Source organism: Bufo bufo, chromosome 9, assembly GCF_905171765.1.
Source record: "Bufo bufo chromosome 9, aBufBuf1.1, whole genome shotgun sequence".
NCBI classification, from domain to species: domain Eukaryota; kingdom Metazoa; phylum Chordata; class Amphibia; order Anura; family Bufonidae; genus Bufo; species Bufo bufo.
This window is the reverse complement of record NC_053397.1, coordinates 72,157,053-72,169,473: the sequence shown is the minus strand read 5'-3', so window position 1 is coordinate 72,169,473 and position 12,421 is coordinate 72,157,053. Positions and strand designations below refer to the sequence as shown.

General features: G+C 40.8%; 1 protein-coding gene across 1 annotated transcript in view; it reads left to right on the top strand.

Annotated features, from left to right (window-relative positions):
- The first annotated feature begins 963 nt into the window (after positions 1–963).
- Positions 964–12,421, top strand: part of LOC120979794 (putative ferric-chelate reductase 1) — a 78,087-nt gene continuing 66,629 nt past the window's right edge. The window contains exons 1-2 of the mRNA XM_040408750.1: positions 964–1,049; positions 11,543–11,735. Coding sequence (XP_040264684.1) covers positions 11,543–11,735 — 193 coding nt within the window. The 5' untranslated portion in view covers positions 964–1,049. The remainder of the gene's footprint in view (positions 1,050–11,542; positions 11,736–12,421) is intronic.

The following is a 12,421-nucleotide window of genomic DNA, read 5'->3' as shown; positions in this document are numbered from 1 at the left end:
GTATGGGTTTCCTTTCTCATACTAGGAACTTGTATGGGTTTCCTTCCTCATACTAGGAACTCATATGGGTTTCCTTACTAGTAACTCGTATGGGTTTCTTACTAGGAACTTGTATGGGTTTCCATCACGTATACTTTGAACTTGTATGGGTTTATTTCCTCATAATAAGAACTTGTATGGCTTTCCTTACTAGGAACTCGTATGGGTTTCCTTCCTCATACTAGAAACTCGTATGGGTTTTCTTACAATAAACCCGTATGGGTTTCCTTCACTCATACTAGGAACTTGTATAGCTTTCCTTACTAGGAACTTGTATGGGATTCCTTCACTCATACTAGGAACTCGTATGGGTTTCCTTCCTCATACTAGGAACTCGTATAGGTTTCCTTTCTCATACTAGGAACTCGTATAGGTTTCCTTTCTCATACTAGGAACTCGTATCGGTTTCCTTCCTCTTAACTAATGTGGCTGTAAATGAAAGAGGCAGAGCTACCAGTTCAGAAGCCCTGACTAATTGGGTATATTCTTAACACACTGATCTTAGAGCATGAAAATATAGGTATGTTAAAATGATTTGTTCATTAATACTGCTGTATTTGTAGGGTGATGTGAACTGCACTTGTTTGGTGGAAATACAATATTGTAAAAGATCAATTTTATTTCCTATTATTACTATTATATACAATTTTTTGTTTTTTTGTATCTCAGCACATTCACTGTCTCTTTCTATTTCATCACTTTCCATTTTCATCCAGGCTATGTGAGGTTTGCTGGTACAGCAGGCAGCTGCTTTCAAACTTTCCTTGTATTCCTTGTGCAGTAATTGGCTGCTGAGATTTTGGGTGTGGTAAATGCTCATATTACTTTCTGAACTCTCCTCATCATTACTGCAACTGAATGACATAAACGAAAGGTGAGAAATCTACCAGCCTTGCAGCACACACAGCAAACCACCTATATACTGCAACAAGTATACCTGCTACTCATTCTGCTGCAAACTACTGTTTCTAATAACTATATGAAATCAAGAGGGATTCATCATCCTCAAGGTGAGCAGATGAAGTATTCAGCTTTATCAGAGAATATTGTGCTTAAGAATAACCGTCTAATTGCATGTTTAGATTGCACCTTGTATCAATGTACTGTATAGTTTACAACAGGGTGCAGGTTTTTACTTTAGAATTTAAAGACTTGGTAACAAAGTTATATAAATGATCTGGCTTCTTTGCCACTTATGTTCAGGAAGTTTCTACAGGTCATTGAATTTCAGGAAAAGCAAAGTACTTCTATGTTCATCTCTACTGCGCTGCACTCATTGCATGAACTGCTGGCACATGAAACAGTCTAGCGCAAAACATTTTAGGATGATAACATAAAAAATTTGCACTTTGAAGACCCCCTGAAGCACCCTTAAAGTAGAAACTCCAAAAAAGTGACCCCATTTTGGAAACTACGGGAAAAGGTGGCAGTTTTGTTGGTACTATTTTAGGGTACATAAGATTTTTTGTGAGGCAAGGTAACAAAAAATAGCTGTTTTGACACTGTTTTTATTTTTGTTTTTTACAATGTTCATCTGACAGGTTAGATCATGTGGTATTTTTATAGAGCAGGTTGTTACGGATGCGACAATACCAAATATGACTTTTTTTGGTTGTTTGCTTCAGTTTTACATAATAAAGCATTTTTTTTATTTTATTATATTTTAGTGTCTCCATATTCTGAAAGCCATATTTTTTTTTTTTTTTTGGGGCAATTGTCTTATGTAGGGTCTAATTTTTTGCGGGATGAGATGACTGTTTAATTGGTACTATTTTAGGGTGCATATGACTTTTTGATCGCTTGGTATTACACTTTTTGTGATGTAAGGTGACAAAAAAATTGCTTTTTTGACCCAGTTTTTAATTTAATTTTTTTACGGTGTTCATCTGAGGGGTTAGGTCATGTGGTATTTTTATAGAGCAGGTTGTTACGGACGCAGAAATACCAAATATGTCTACTTTTATTTATTTATTTCATTTTAGCATAATAATAGCAGTTTTGAAGCAAAAAAAAATGATATTTTAGTGTCTCCCTATTCTAAAAGCCATAGTTTTTTTTATTTTTTGGACGATTGTCTTAGGTAGGGTCTAACTTTTTGCGAGATAAGATGGCGGTTTGATTGGTACTATTTTGGGGTGCGTATGACTTTTTGATCGCTTGGTATTATACTTTGTGCGATATAAGATGACAAAAAAATTACGGTGTTCACCTGAGGGGTTAGGTCATGTGATATTTTAATAGACCTGGTTGTTATGAACATGGCGATACCTAATACGTCTATATGTCTTTTAACACAATAAAAGTATTTTTGAAACAAAAAAAATCATGTTTTAGTGTCTCCATATTCTGAGACATTTTTTTTTTTTGCCCGATTGTTTTATGTAGGGGCAAATTTTTTGCAGGATGAGGTGACGGTTTGATTGGTACTATTTTGGGGGGCATACGCATTTTTGATCGCTTGGTGTTACACTTTTTGTGATGTAAGGTGACAAACAAAATGATTGTTTTAGCACAGTTTTTATTTTATTTTTTCTACGGCGTTCAGGTGAGGGGGTGGATCATGTGATATTTTTGTAGAGTCGGTTGTTATGGACGTGGCAATACCTAATATGTCTTTTTTTGTTTTATGTGTTTTATTTTGGGAATTTTTAAACTTTTTTTTTTATATTATGAAAAAAAATTTTTTTTTACTTTTTATTTTTGTCCCACTCTGGGAATTTAACTTCTGGGTTCTGATCCCCTCAGCAAAGTATTACAAAACATCCTGTATTGTAATGCATTGACTGTCAGCTTTTATGCTGACAGCCTGCCTGTGAGACCCAGTCTAAGGGCTTCTCTGCCATCGGGTACCCACCGCGGGGACCCGATGGGGAAGCGGAGGGCACCCGTACCCTCTGTTTTCACTGATGCCAGCGTATGCAGCAGGGGCCCGGCTGTCAGTGACTGTCGGGTTCGTGCCGCTGCTCGGGCAGGCGCAGCTCCTACACCCGCCCGATCAGCCCACCGTACATGTCCGGCGCTGGTCCTTAAGTCAGGTCCACCAGCGCCATACATGTACGGCGTGGGTCCTTAAGGGGTTAAAGAGGTTATCCAATACTATAAATTACCCCCCCCCCCCCCCTATGCCAGGCGCCTCACAGGGAATATACTTACCCGACTCCCTGCGCCTCTCCTGGTCCCCGCACTGCTGCTTCTCCCCATGGACCGATTAAAACATCCAGTGTCGGAGGGGAGCATCAAATGGCCGGCGGGGACAGGGACTAGCCTCCCTATTATCACAGGTGACGCTAGGGAGGGTTGTCCCCGTCCCCGCCTGCCATTTACTGCTCCCCCCGACACAGAATGTTTTCATCGACGCACGGGGAGAAGCAGCAGCGGCGGTGCGAGACCAGGAGCAGGGTAAGTATATTCTCTGTGAGGGGCCCGGCATATGGGGGGCAGTGTATAGTATTGGATAACCCCTTTAAGAGTAACCAATTACATACTAACAACAGAGGAATCTGGCTATGCCAGTGATACATGCGGGATCTTTATTACTGTGTCATCAGAAAATGATTCATTGTTTAAATCATATATCTTTATGTTAAACATATTTTTTACATTTTTGGTGATTTTCCATGTTACTATCTATATTTTTTTTTAAAAGTCGCACTGGCTGCTAAGCTTAAAGGGATTGTCCGATGCTCAAGTCAGGGTGGCTGCCTGGGTGAAAATGGAGGTATGTCCGGGTTCAGCTCTGAACCCGGACAACCCCTTTAACCCCTTAAGGACTCAGCCCTATTTCCCCTTAAGGACTTGGCCATTTTTTGCAAATCTGACCAGTGTCACTTTAAGTGCTGATAACTTTAAAACGCTTTGACTTATCCAGGCCATTCTGAGATTGTTTTTTCGTCACATATTGTACTTCATGACACTGGTAAAATGAAGTTAAAAAAATATCATTTTTATTTATAAAATAATACAAAATTTACCAAAAATTGGTAAATAAATTGCAAATTTCCAAGTTTCAATTTCTCTACTTTTATAATACATAGTAATACCTCCAAAAATAGTTATTACTTTACATTCCCCATATGTCTACTTCATGTTTGGATCATTTTGGGAATGATATTTAATTTTTTGGGGATGTTACAAGGCTTAGAAGTTTAGAAGCAAATCTTGAAATTTTTCAGAAATTTTCAAAAACCCAATTTTTAGGGACCAGTTCAGGTCTGAAGTCACTTTGCGAGGCTTACATAATAGAAACCACCCAAAAATGACCCCATTCTAGAAAGTACACCCCTCAAGGTATTCAAAACAGATTTTACAAACGTCGTTAACCCTTTAGGTGTTCCACAAGAATTAATGGAAAATAGAAATACAATTTCAAAATGTCACTTTTTTGGCAGATTTTCCATTTTAATATTTTTTTTCCAGTTACAAAGCAAGGGTTAACAGCCAAACCAAACTAAATATTTATGGCCCTGTTTCTGTAATTTACAGAAACACCCCATATGTGGTCATAAACCGCTGTTCGGGCACACGGCAGGGCGCAGAATGAAAGGAATGCCATACGGTTTTTGGAAGGCAGGTTTTGCTGGACTGTTTTTTTTGACACCATGTCCCATTTGAAGCCCCCCTGATGCACCCCTAGAATAGAAACTCCATAAAAGTGACCCCATCTAAGAAACTACACCCCTCAAGGTATTCAAAACTGATTTTTACAAATGTTGTTAACCCTTTAGGTGTTCCACAAGAGTTATTGGCAAATAGAGATAAAATTTCAGAATTTAAATTTTTTGACAAATTTTCCATTTTAATCCATTTTTCCCAGTAACAAAGCAAGGGTTAACAGCCAAACAAAACTCAATATTTATGGCCCTGATTCTGTAGTTTACAGAAACACCCCATATGTGGTTGTAAACCGCTGTACGGGCACACGGCAGGGTGCAGAAGGAAAGGAATGCCATACGGTTTTTGGAAGGCAGATTTTGCTGGACTGTTTTTTTTTGACACCATGTCCCATTTGAAGCCCCCCTGATGCACCCCTAGAGTAGAAACTCCAAAAAAGTGACCCCATTTTAGAAACTACGGGATAGGGTGGCAGTTTTGTTGGTACTAGTTTAGGGTACATATGATTTTTGGTTGCTCTATTTTACACTTTTTGTGAGGCAAGGTAACAAGAAATAGCTGTTTTGGCACCATTTTTATTTTTTGTTATTTACAGCATTCATCTGAAAGGTTAGATCATGTGATATTTTTATAGACCAGGTTGTCACGGATGCGGCGATACCTAATATGTATACTTTTTTTTATTTATGTAAGTTAAAAAATGGTTTATTTAGCACAGTTTTTATTTTTTATTTTTTACGGTGTTCATCTGAGGGGTTAGGTCATGTGATATTTTTATAGAGCCGGTCAATACAGACCCGGCGATACCTAATATGTATACTTTTTTTTAATATGTAAGTTTTAAACAATAATATCATTTTTAAAACAAAAAAAAATCATGTTTTAGTGTCTCCATATTCTGAGAGCCATAGTTTTTTCTGTTTTTTGGGCGATTATCTTAGGTAGGGTCTCATTTTTTGTGGGATGAGATGACGGTTTGATTGGCACTATTTTGGGGTGCATATGACTTTTTGATCGCTTGCTATTACACTTTTTGTGATGTACGGTGAGAAAAAAATTGTTTATTTAGCACAGTTTTTATTTTTTACGGTGTTCATCTGAGGGGTTAGGTCATGTGATATTTTTATAGAGCCGGTCAATACGGACCCGGCGATACCTAATATGTATACATTTTTTTAATTATGTAAGTTTTAAACAATAATATCATTTTTAAAACAAAAAAAATGATGTTTTAGTGTCTCCATATTCTGAGCCATAGTTTTTTTTATTTTTTGGGCGATTGTCTCAGGTAGGGGCTAATTTTTTGCGGGATGAGGTGACGGTTCGATTGGTACTATTTTGGTGGGCAAACGCCTTTTTGATCGCTTGCTGTTGTACTTTTTGTGATGTAAGGTGACAAAAAAATGGTTTATTTAGCACAGTTTTTATTTTTTATTTTTTACGGTGTTTATCTGAGGGGTTAGGTCATGTGATATATTTATAGAGCCGGTCGATACGGAGGCGTCGATACCTAATATGTATACTTTTTTCCCCCCTATTTTTTACCAATTTTTTTTAAACTTTATTTGGGGAAAATGACGTTTTTGTTTATTTTTACTTGAAACGTAATTTTTTGGGGGGGACTTTATTTTTTCAACTTTTTTTTTACTTTTTTTTTTTACTTCAACTTTTGGTGGTCTAATCCCTTTTACAATGCATTCCAATACAGGGGGCTGGATCTCACAGGCTCGTCACCGGAAGGCAGCGCGATGCCTTCCTTAGACATCGCGCTGCATTCCATGCCATCGGGTCCCCCCTACAGCCGCATGGGGACCCGATGGCACCGCCACTCGCTGCCCGCCGGATAAGGTAGAAGCCGCAAACCGCAGGTCTGAATTGACCTGCGGTTTGTGGCGATCGCTGACACTGGGGGTCACGGGACCCCCCCCCCGGCGTTGTGACAGGATACCCGCTGAATGATTTCAGTGGACATCCTGTTGTGATTAACCCCCGCCGCGCCGCAATCGCGATTTAAAGTTAGGACGTACCGTTACGTCCTGAGTCCTTAAGGACTCGGGAAATAGGGCGTACCAGTACGTCCTAAGTCCTTAAGGGGTTAATAATAGGCAACACTTCTTGGTCTGTACAGATCACTTTTCAAGAAGTGTTGCCTATTATTAAAGGCATGTTTACAATGGCAGATATCATCTCTATATATAGATAACACAGCATCCAGTATTCACAATAGGCAATGTCACAACTTATCTATTCCCTCCTGACCTCTGTACAGGTCACAGAGCATGCCTACACAACTCTCTCATAGAAGTGAAGGAGGTCAGCTCCTGTTCATGGTGGTTATATGCAGGGATGAACAAGTGGAGGATGGCAGTGGTAGTAGCCTGGCAAGAATGAGTGTACACATAGATCACAGTGGCGATCTGCACACCAGTATCCTCTTAGGAGGGCACACCAGGAGGGCACACCCTTTCTTTCCTCGGGGCACACCCTGGTGATGAGGCTCTGCCTGGTGATCGCTGGGGTGCCCTTGGTGTTAAAGGGTTTCTGTCATCAGAAAAGTGGGTATTAACCTGGCTGACATTAGCGATGTGCTAGTGTCAGCTGAACATAACTATTAGTCCCATTTCACTATGTGCCGCCGTTATTTAGAAAAAAACGAACTTTTATAATATGCAAATGAGCCTCTAGGAGCAGGGGGGGGGCATTGCATAAAGTAGGGCCAGGCCAGCTTTGGTCTCCTGTCTGCCAGGGAAATCTCGCGCCTGCACCATCCCGTTCAGTATTTGGCGCAGGCGCAGTGAGGGAAGGACGTTCGCTGGCAGCCGGCTTCCTCACTGCGACGTATTCAGCGCAGGCTCAGTGAAGAAGCTGGCTGTCGGCGAACGTCCTTCCCTCACTGCGCCAAATACTGAATCGGACGGCGCAGGCGCGAGATTTCCCCGGCAGACCAACGCTGGCCTGGCCCTGTCAATCAAGTGTAGAAGGACGTGGAAAGAGATAAGCGAACAGAGCCTCTAGGAGCAGGTGCAAAGCCCCCCCCCTTCCTGCTCCTAAAGTCTCATTTACATATTATAAAAGTTTGTTTTTCTAAATAACGGAGGCACATAGTGACATGGGACTAATATAGTTATGTTCAGCTGACATTAGCACATCGCTAATGTCAGCCAGGTTAATACCCATTTTTCTGATGACAGAAACCCTTTAAGTGTTTTCGCAGGATGCAGGGCAGGAGTATGGGATCAGGTGCAATAGCCAGTGCACAACAATGGAGTCAGTGATCAGGCCAGCTGTAGTGAATAAATAAGTCTCTCTTTAATAAAGTGCAAAATAGGAGTAGTAGTACATCCAACAGTCTCAAGGCAGAGTTCCAAGCAAATTATAGTGCAATTCTTCCTCAGTAGCAATTTATGGGGGTTATGGTACTCCTTCTCTGACTTTCTTTCTCTCTGCAGAACCTTAGGCTGGCAATGATCTTGTTGGTAGATGTTCTGTAATGTGAATGAGGGGAACAGAATTAAGACCTGGCTGGTCAAACCATGTCAAAGTGTGACAGACGCACTGACAATATTCCTTCTCACAGCAGCAATGTCTTTATCAGCCTTAGGCCTCTTTCACACTTGCGTTGTCCGGATCCGGCGTGTACTCCACTTGCCGGAATTACACGTCGGATCCGGAAAAACGCAAGCGAACTGAAAGCATTTGAAGACGCATCCGTCTTCAAAATGCGTTCAGTGTTACTATGGCAGCCAGGACGCTATTAAAGTCCTGGTTGCCATAGTAGTAGTGGGGAGCGGGGGAGCAGTATACCGGTATACTTACAGTCCGTGCGGCTCCTGGGGCGCTTCAGAGTGACGTCAGAGCGCCCCATGCGCATGGATAACGTGATCCACGTGATCACGTCATCCATGCGACTGGGGCGCCCTGACGTCACTCTGGAGCGCCCGGGGAGCCGCACGGACGGTAAGTATACTGCTCCCCCGCTCCCCACTACACTTTACCATGGCTGCCAGGACTTTAGCGTCCCGGCAGCCATGGTAACCATTCAGAAAAAGCTAAACGTCGGATCCGGCAATGCGCCGAAACGACGTTTAGCTTAAGTTCGGATCCGGATCAATGCCTTTCAATGGGCATTCATTCCGGATCCGGCCTTGCGGCAAGTGTTCCGGATTTTTGGCCGGAGCAAAAAGCGCAGCATGCTGCGGTATTTTCTCCGGCCAAAAAATGTTCCGTTCCGGAACTGAAGACATCCTGATGCATCCTGAACGGATTTCTCTCCATTCAGAATGCATTAGGATAAAACTGATTAGGATTCTTCCGGCATAGAGCCCCGACGACGGAACTCTATGCCGGAAGAAAAGAACGCAAGTGTGAAAGAGCCCTAAGCTGCACAGTACCTGAACTACTCTTTCTCTCTGGAGCACTTTGGATAACTGTTACTGTATCAGAAATTATGGTTCTCTGAAACACAGGCCCAGTCCTGAGGAGCAAGCAGCCATTTGTCCTCTCCATAGCACAGCTAGACTAAACTCTCTATACTGACTAAGGGCGGACCCATGTCCATCTCCTAGCATCCGAAAGGGGCTGGGTCAAGGTTGTTAACTCTGACCTATCCATAGGGTACCATAAAGTAGTCAGGCATAATAAATCATAACATTTCAATAAACCAAATAACAACATAATAATTAATCCTTTTGCATTTACTCTATTCTGGGGTATTTCATATGGCCCATGGTGGCTGTTGTAAAGCATAACTCAGATGTGTGCCTGGCCCCTCAGAAACGAATGGATTCAGTGTGTTATCTGCAAAAAATGTGGATAGCACACAAATGAAAAATATGGTGGTGTGTATGAAGCCAAAAGTTCAAATAACAAGCCATAGATATAAAGCTATTATGGCTATAGGTACAGTTGTTTCATAATAAAGTGCTAATAAAAGATGGCTGAACTGAAAACACTGTTAATTCCTCTTATTGAAACGTATCTAACCAATCCATCTAAAAAAGTACTCTCATTACATATTTTAAAAATTTGTGCTACTCACAGACTTTTTGAAGCGTACTGGGATTTGTGAGAAGCTCATTTTTCAATAGGGGATCTCTGGAGAGCCCCTTCACTGTGGAGGTTTCTCCCTCTGCTCTGATGTAATTGTTCCCCTATTATTAATGCTATTTGTGTCATTTTTTTGAAAATAACACACCTCGCTTTTGCAAATATTTTTGTTGAACTTGTTGAATTTTGAATGCTGGCCGTCTAATACATTTTGGCCATGTTATATTAGCTGGTGCTTTTGCAAGAGAGCATAGCATTGTTTAGTAAAGCAAAGTGGTTATGCACAAAATCCATGATCGTACAAAGCTTCTGAATATGGGAAGGTCATGTAATTATTTTTTAAAACTTTCTAAGCATTATGAGGTGCGGTTATTGAAGTTAATAGTAGGTAAGTTTACGATAACTAAGGTGGATTACTTATCACACCCAAGAAGTTACTCATCTAATGATGCCCCTTCATGGGACCAGTTTATTATGTTTAATATTTATTAAGCCCAGCTACTTCATGACATACATCTAGATTACCTAGGCATGTTATCTTAAAGGGGTTCTGCAGTTCTTTTAAACTGATGATCTATCCTCTGGATAGATCATCAGCATTTGATCGGCGGGGGTCCGACACCCGGGACCCCCACCGATCAGCTGTTTGAGAAGGCAGGGGCGCTGGCAGTAGCGCCGTGGCCTTCTCGCTGTTTACCCCAGGCCCAGTGACGTCACGACTAGTGTCACTGGCCTGGGCGCAGCTAAGATTCATTTAAGTTAACAGACCTTAGCCTCGCCCAGGCCAGTGATACTAGTGGTGACGTCACTAGGCCTGAGGGAAACCGAGAGAAGGCCGCGGCGGTCCTGGAGCGCCGCTGCCTTCTCAAACAGCTGATCGGCAGGGGTCCCGAGTGTCGGACCCCCGCCGATCAGATGCTGATGATCTATCCAGAGGATAGATCATCAGTTTTAAAGAACTGCAGAACCCCTTTAACATTAATCTTATTTGTAAGCCATTCTTTGGTGGCATAAGCAATGTGTGAATTCACCTTTAGCGATCACAGGTTTTATTGAACAGTTGCCAAATATTGTAAATCATGTCTGAGATATGGTTACAATAAATTAATTTTCTGCCACCAACTTTAGTCATCTCAAACTTCTCACACCACACTGTGGGTCACATACACAGATAACAAATAGTACCTGTCTTTGGCTTTTCTTCAGCCATAATGCTCCAAAAATGAACTTTGAAGGCACATGCAAAAGAGCATCTCAAGTGCCAAGGAGCATTGTTTGTCTCTGCAAGTGCCAAGGTCCCCCGTGTTACTCTTCGATAACTTCTCCCCTGTTTAGCTGTTAGCCAGACCAGTGTCCTCCTAACGTCACTCTCCTTGGTTTGCTGAGAGAAGGCCATGACACTACTGCAAGATCTGGTGCTTTCTCAAATTGCTGATCAGCGGGGGTCCCGGGGGTCAGACCTCCACCAATTAGATACTGATGACCTATCCAGTAATGACATTCCGCTATACGCCACGTGACTTGACCTCAGCAGTCATGTGCAATATTGTGCTGAGGCCATTGATTGGCATAGGTGTTCAGGATATTATGGGCATGTCATCACTGCAGCCAAGAAGATGGGAGGATTGGAGCAGTGGTGCAAGGAGCTACGGAAGGAAAAATAGGTGAGTAGAGTATATTTTGTTTTATTATTTTATGGCGACAATAAAAGTCATTATGACAATTCTATAACTGATATTCATTATTCATTAGCTTTGCTAATAACTAATCCTTATCATATTGTATTGCTGAATTGTCAATAAATGTGATACCAAATATATTAAGACATATATATTTTTTCCCTCAGATGAAAGTTTTTGTGTTTAGAGTTTTGATTTTTGGATTTCTGGTCTCGCACGTGTCCACATATAGCAATGGACTGGTCTATAAAGCATGTGACACAATGATGCCACAACATGGCGTCTCTGCACAGACAACAGAGCCACCATACAGTGTGTTTGCTTCTAGCCACACATACAGACCTGCAGAAGAAATCACAGGTGAGTACTACCAGATTTCAGTCTAAGTCTATGAGCTTTCTATAGGAGTGAATGTCGCTTCTATTCTCTGCCCTTTCAAAAGTGTGAACCAACAACTAATTAAATATCTTACAAGAAACAGTTATTACTGACATATTTAGCAGCTAAAATAATATTTACAATAATTACAATAATTGTATCCTTCTGTATGGTAGATTATTACAGTAGAATATATAACCCCTAATAACCAGGCTTGAAAAAGTCTTAATAACCAGCTTCATTTTTTCGTTCTTGTCTCTCTGCGTTTCAGCAGCTAAAAGTTTTGTTTTTATTTTTTTTCTGTGAAGTAGGTATGTGTGGTCTTATTTTTTTTTCCATTTGAGGATACATACAAATTACTATGTTATTTAAACTATTTTCTGTGTTTTGTAATATGCATGCTTAAAAAAAGGGTTTTGGTATTTATTTATTTTTTATGCTGTTCATGTTTCACACTAAATAACCTTTCTCTACATTTCTCTAAATGTATTGTAGATACCTAAGTAGTGAAGTAAAAATTTGTATAACTATGTAATACTTGTACAAGAATATTTATAATAAATCTTTTGTATATTTTTACTTTTGGGGGAAGCGGTTTTATAATTTTTTTTACACTTTTATTACATTTTTAAAGGGGTTGTCTGGGATTTTACCATTGATAGCCCATT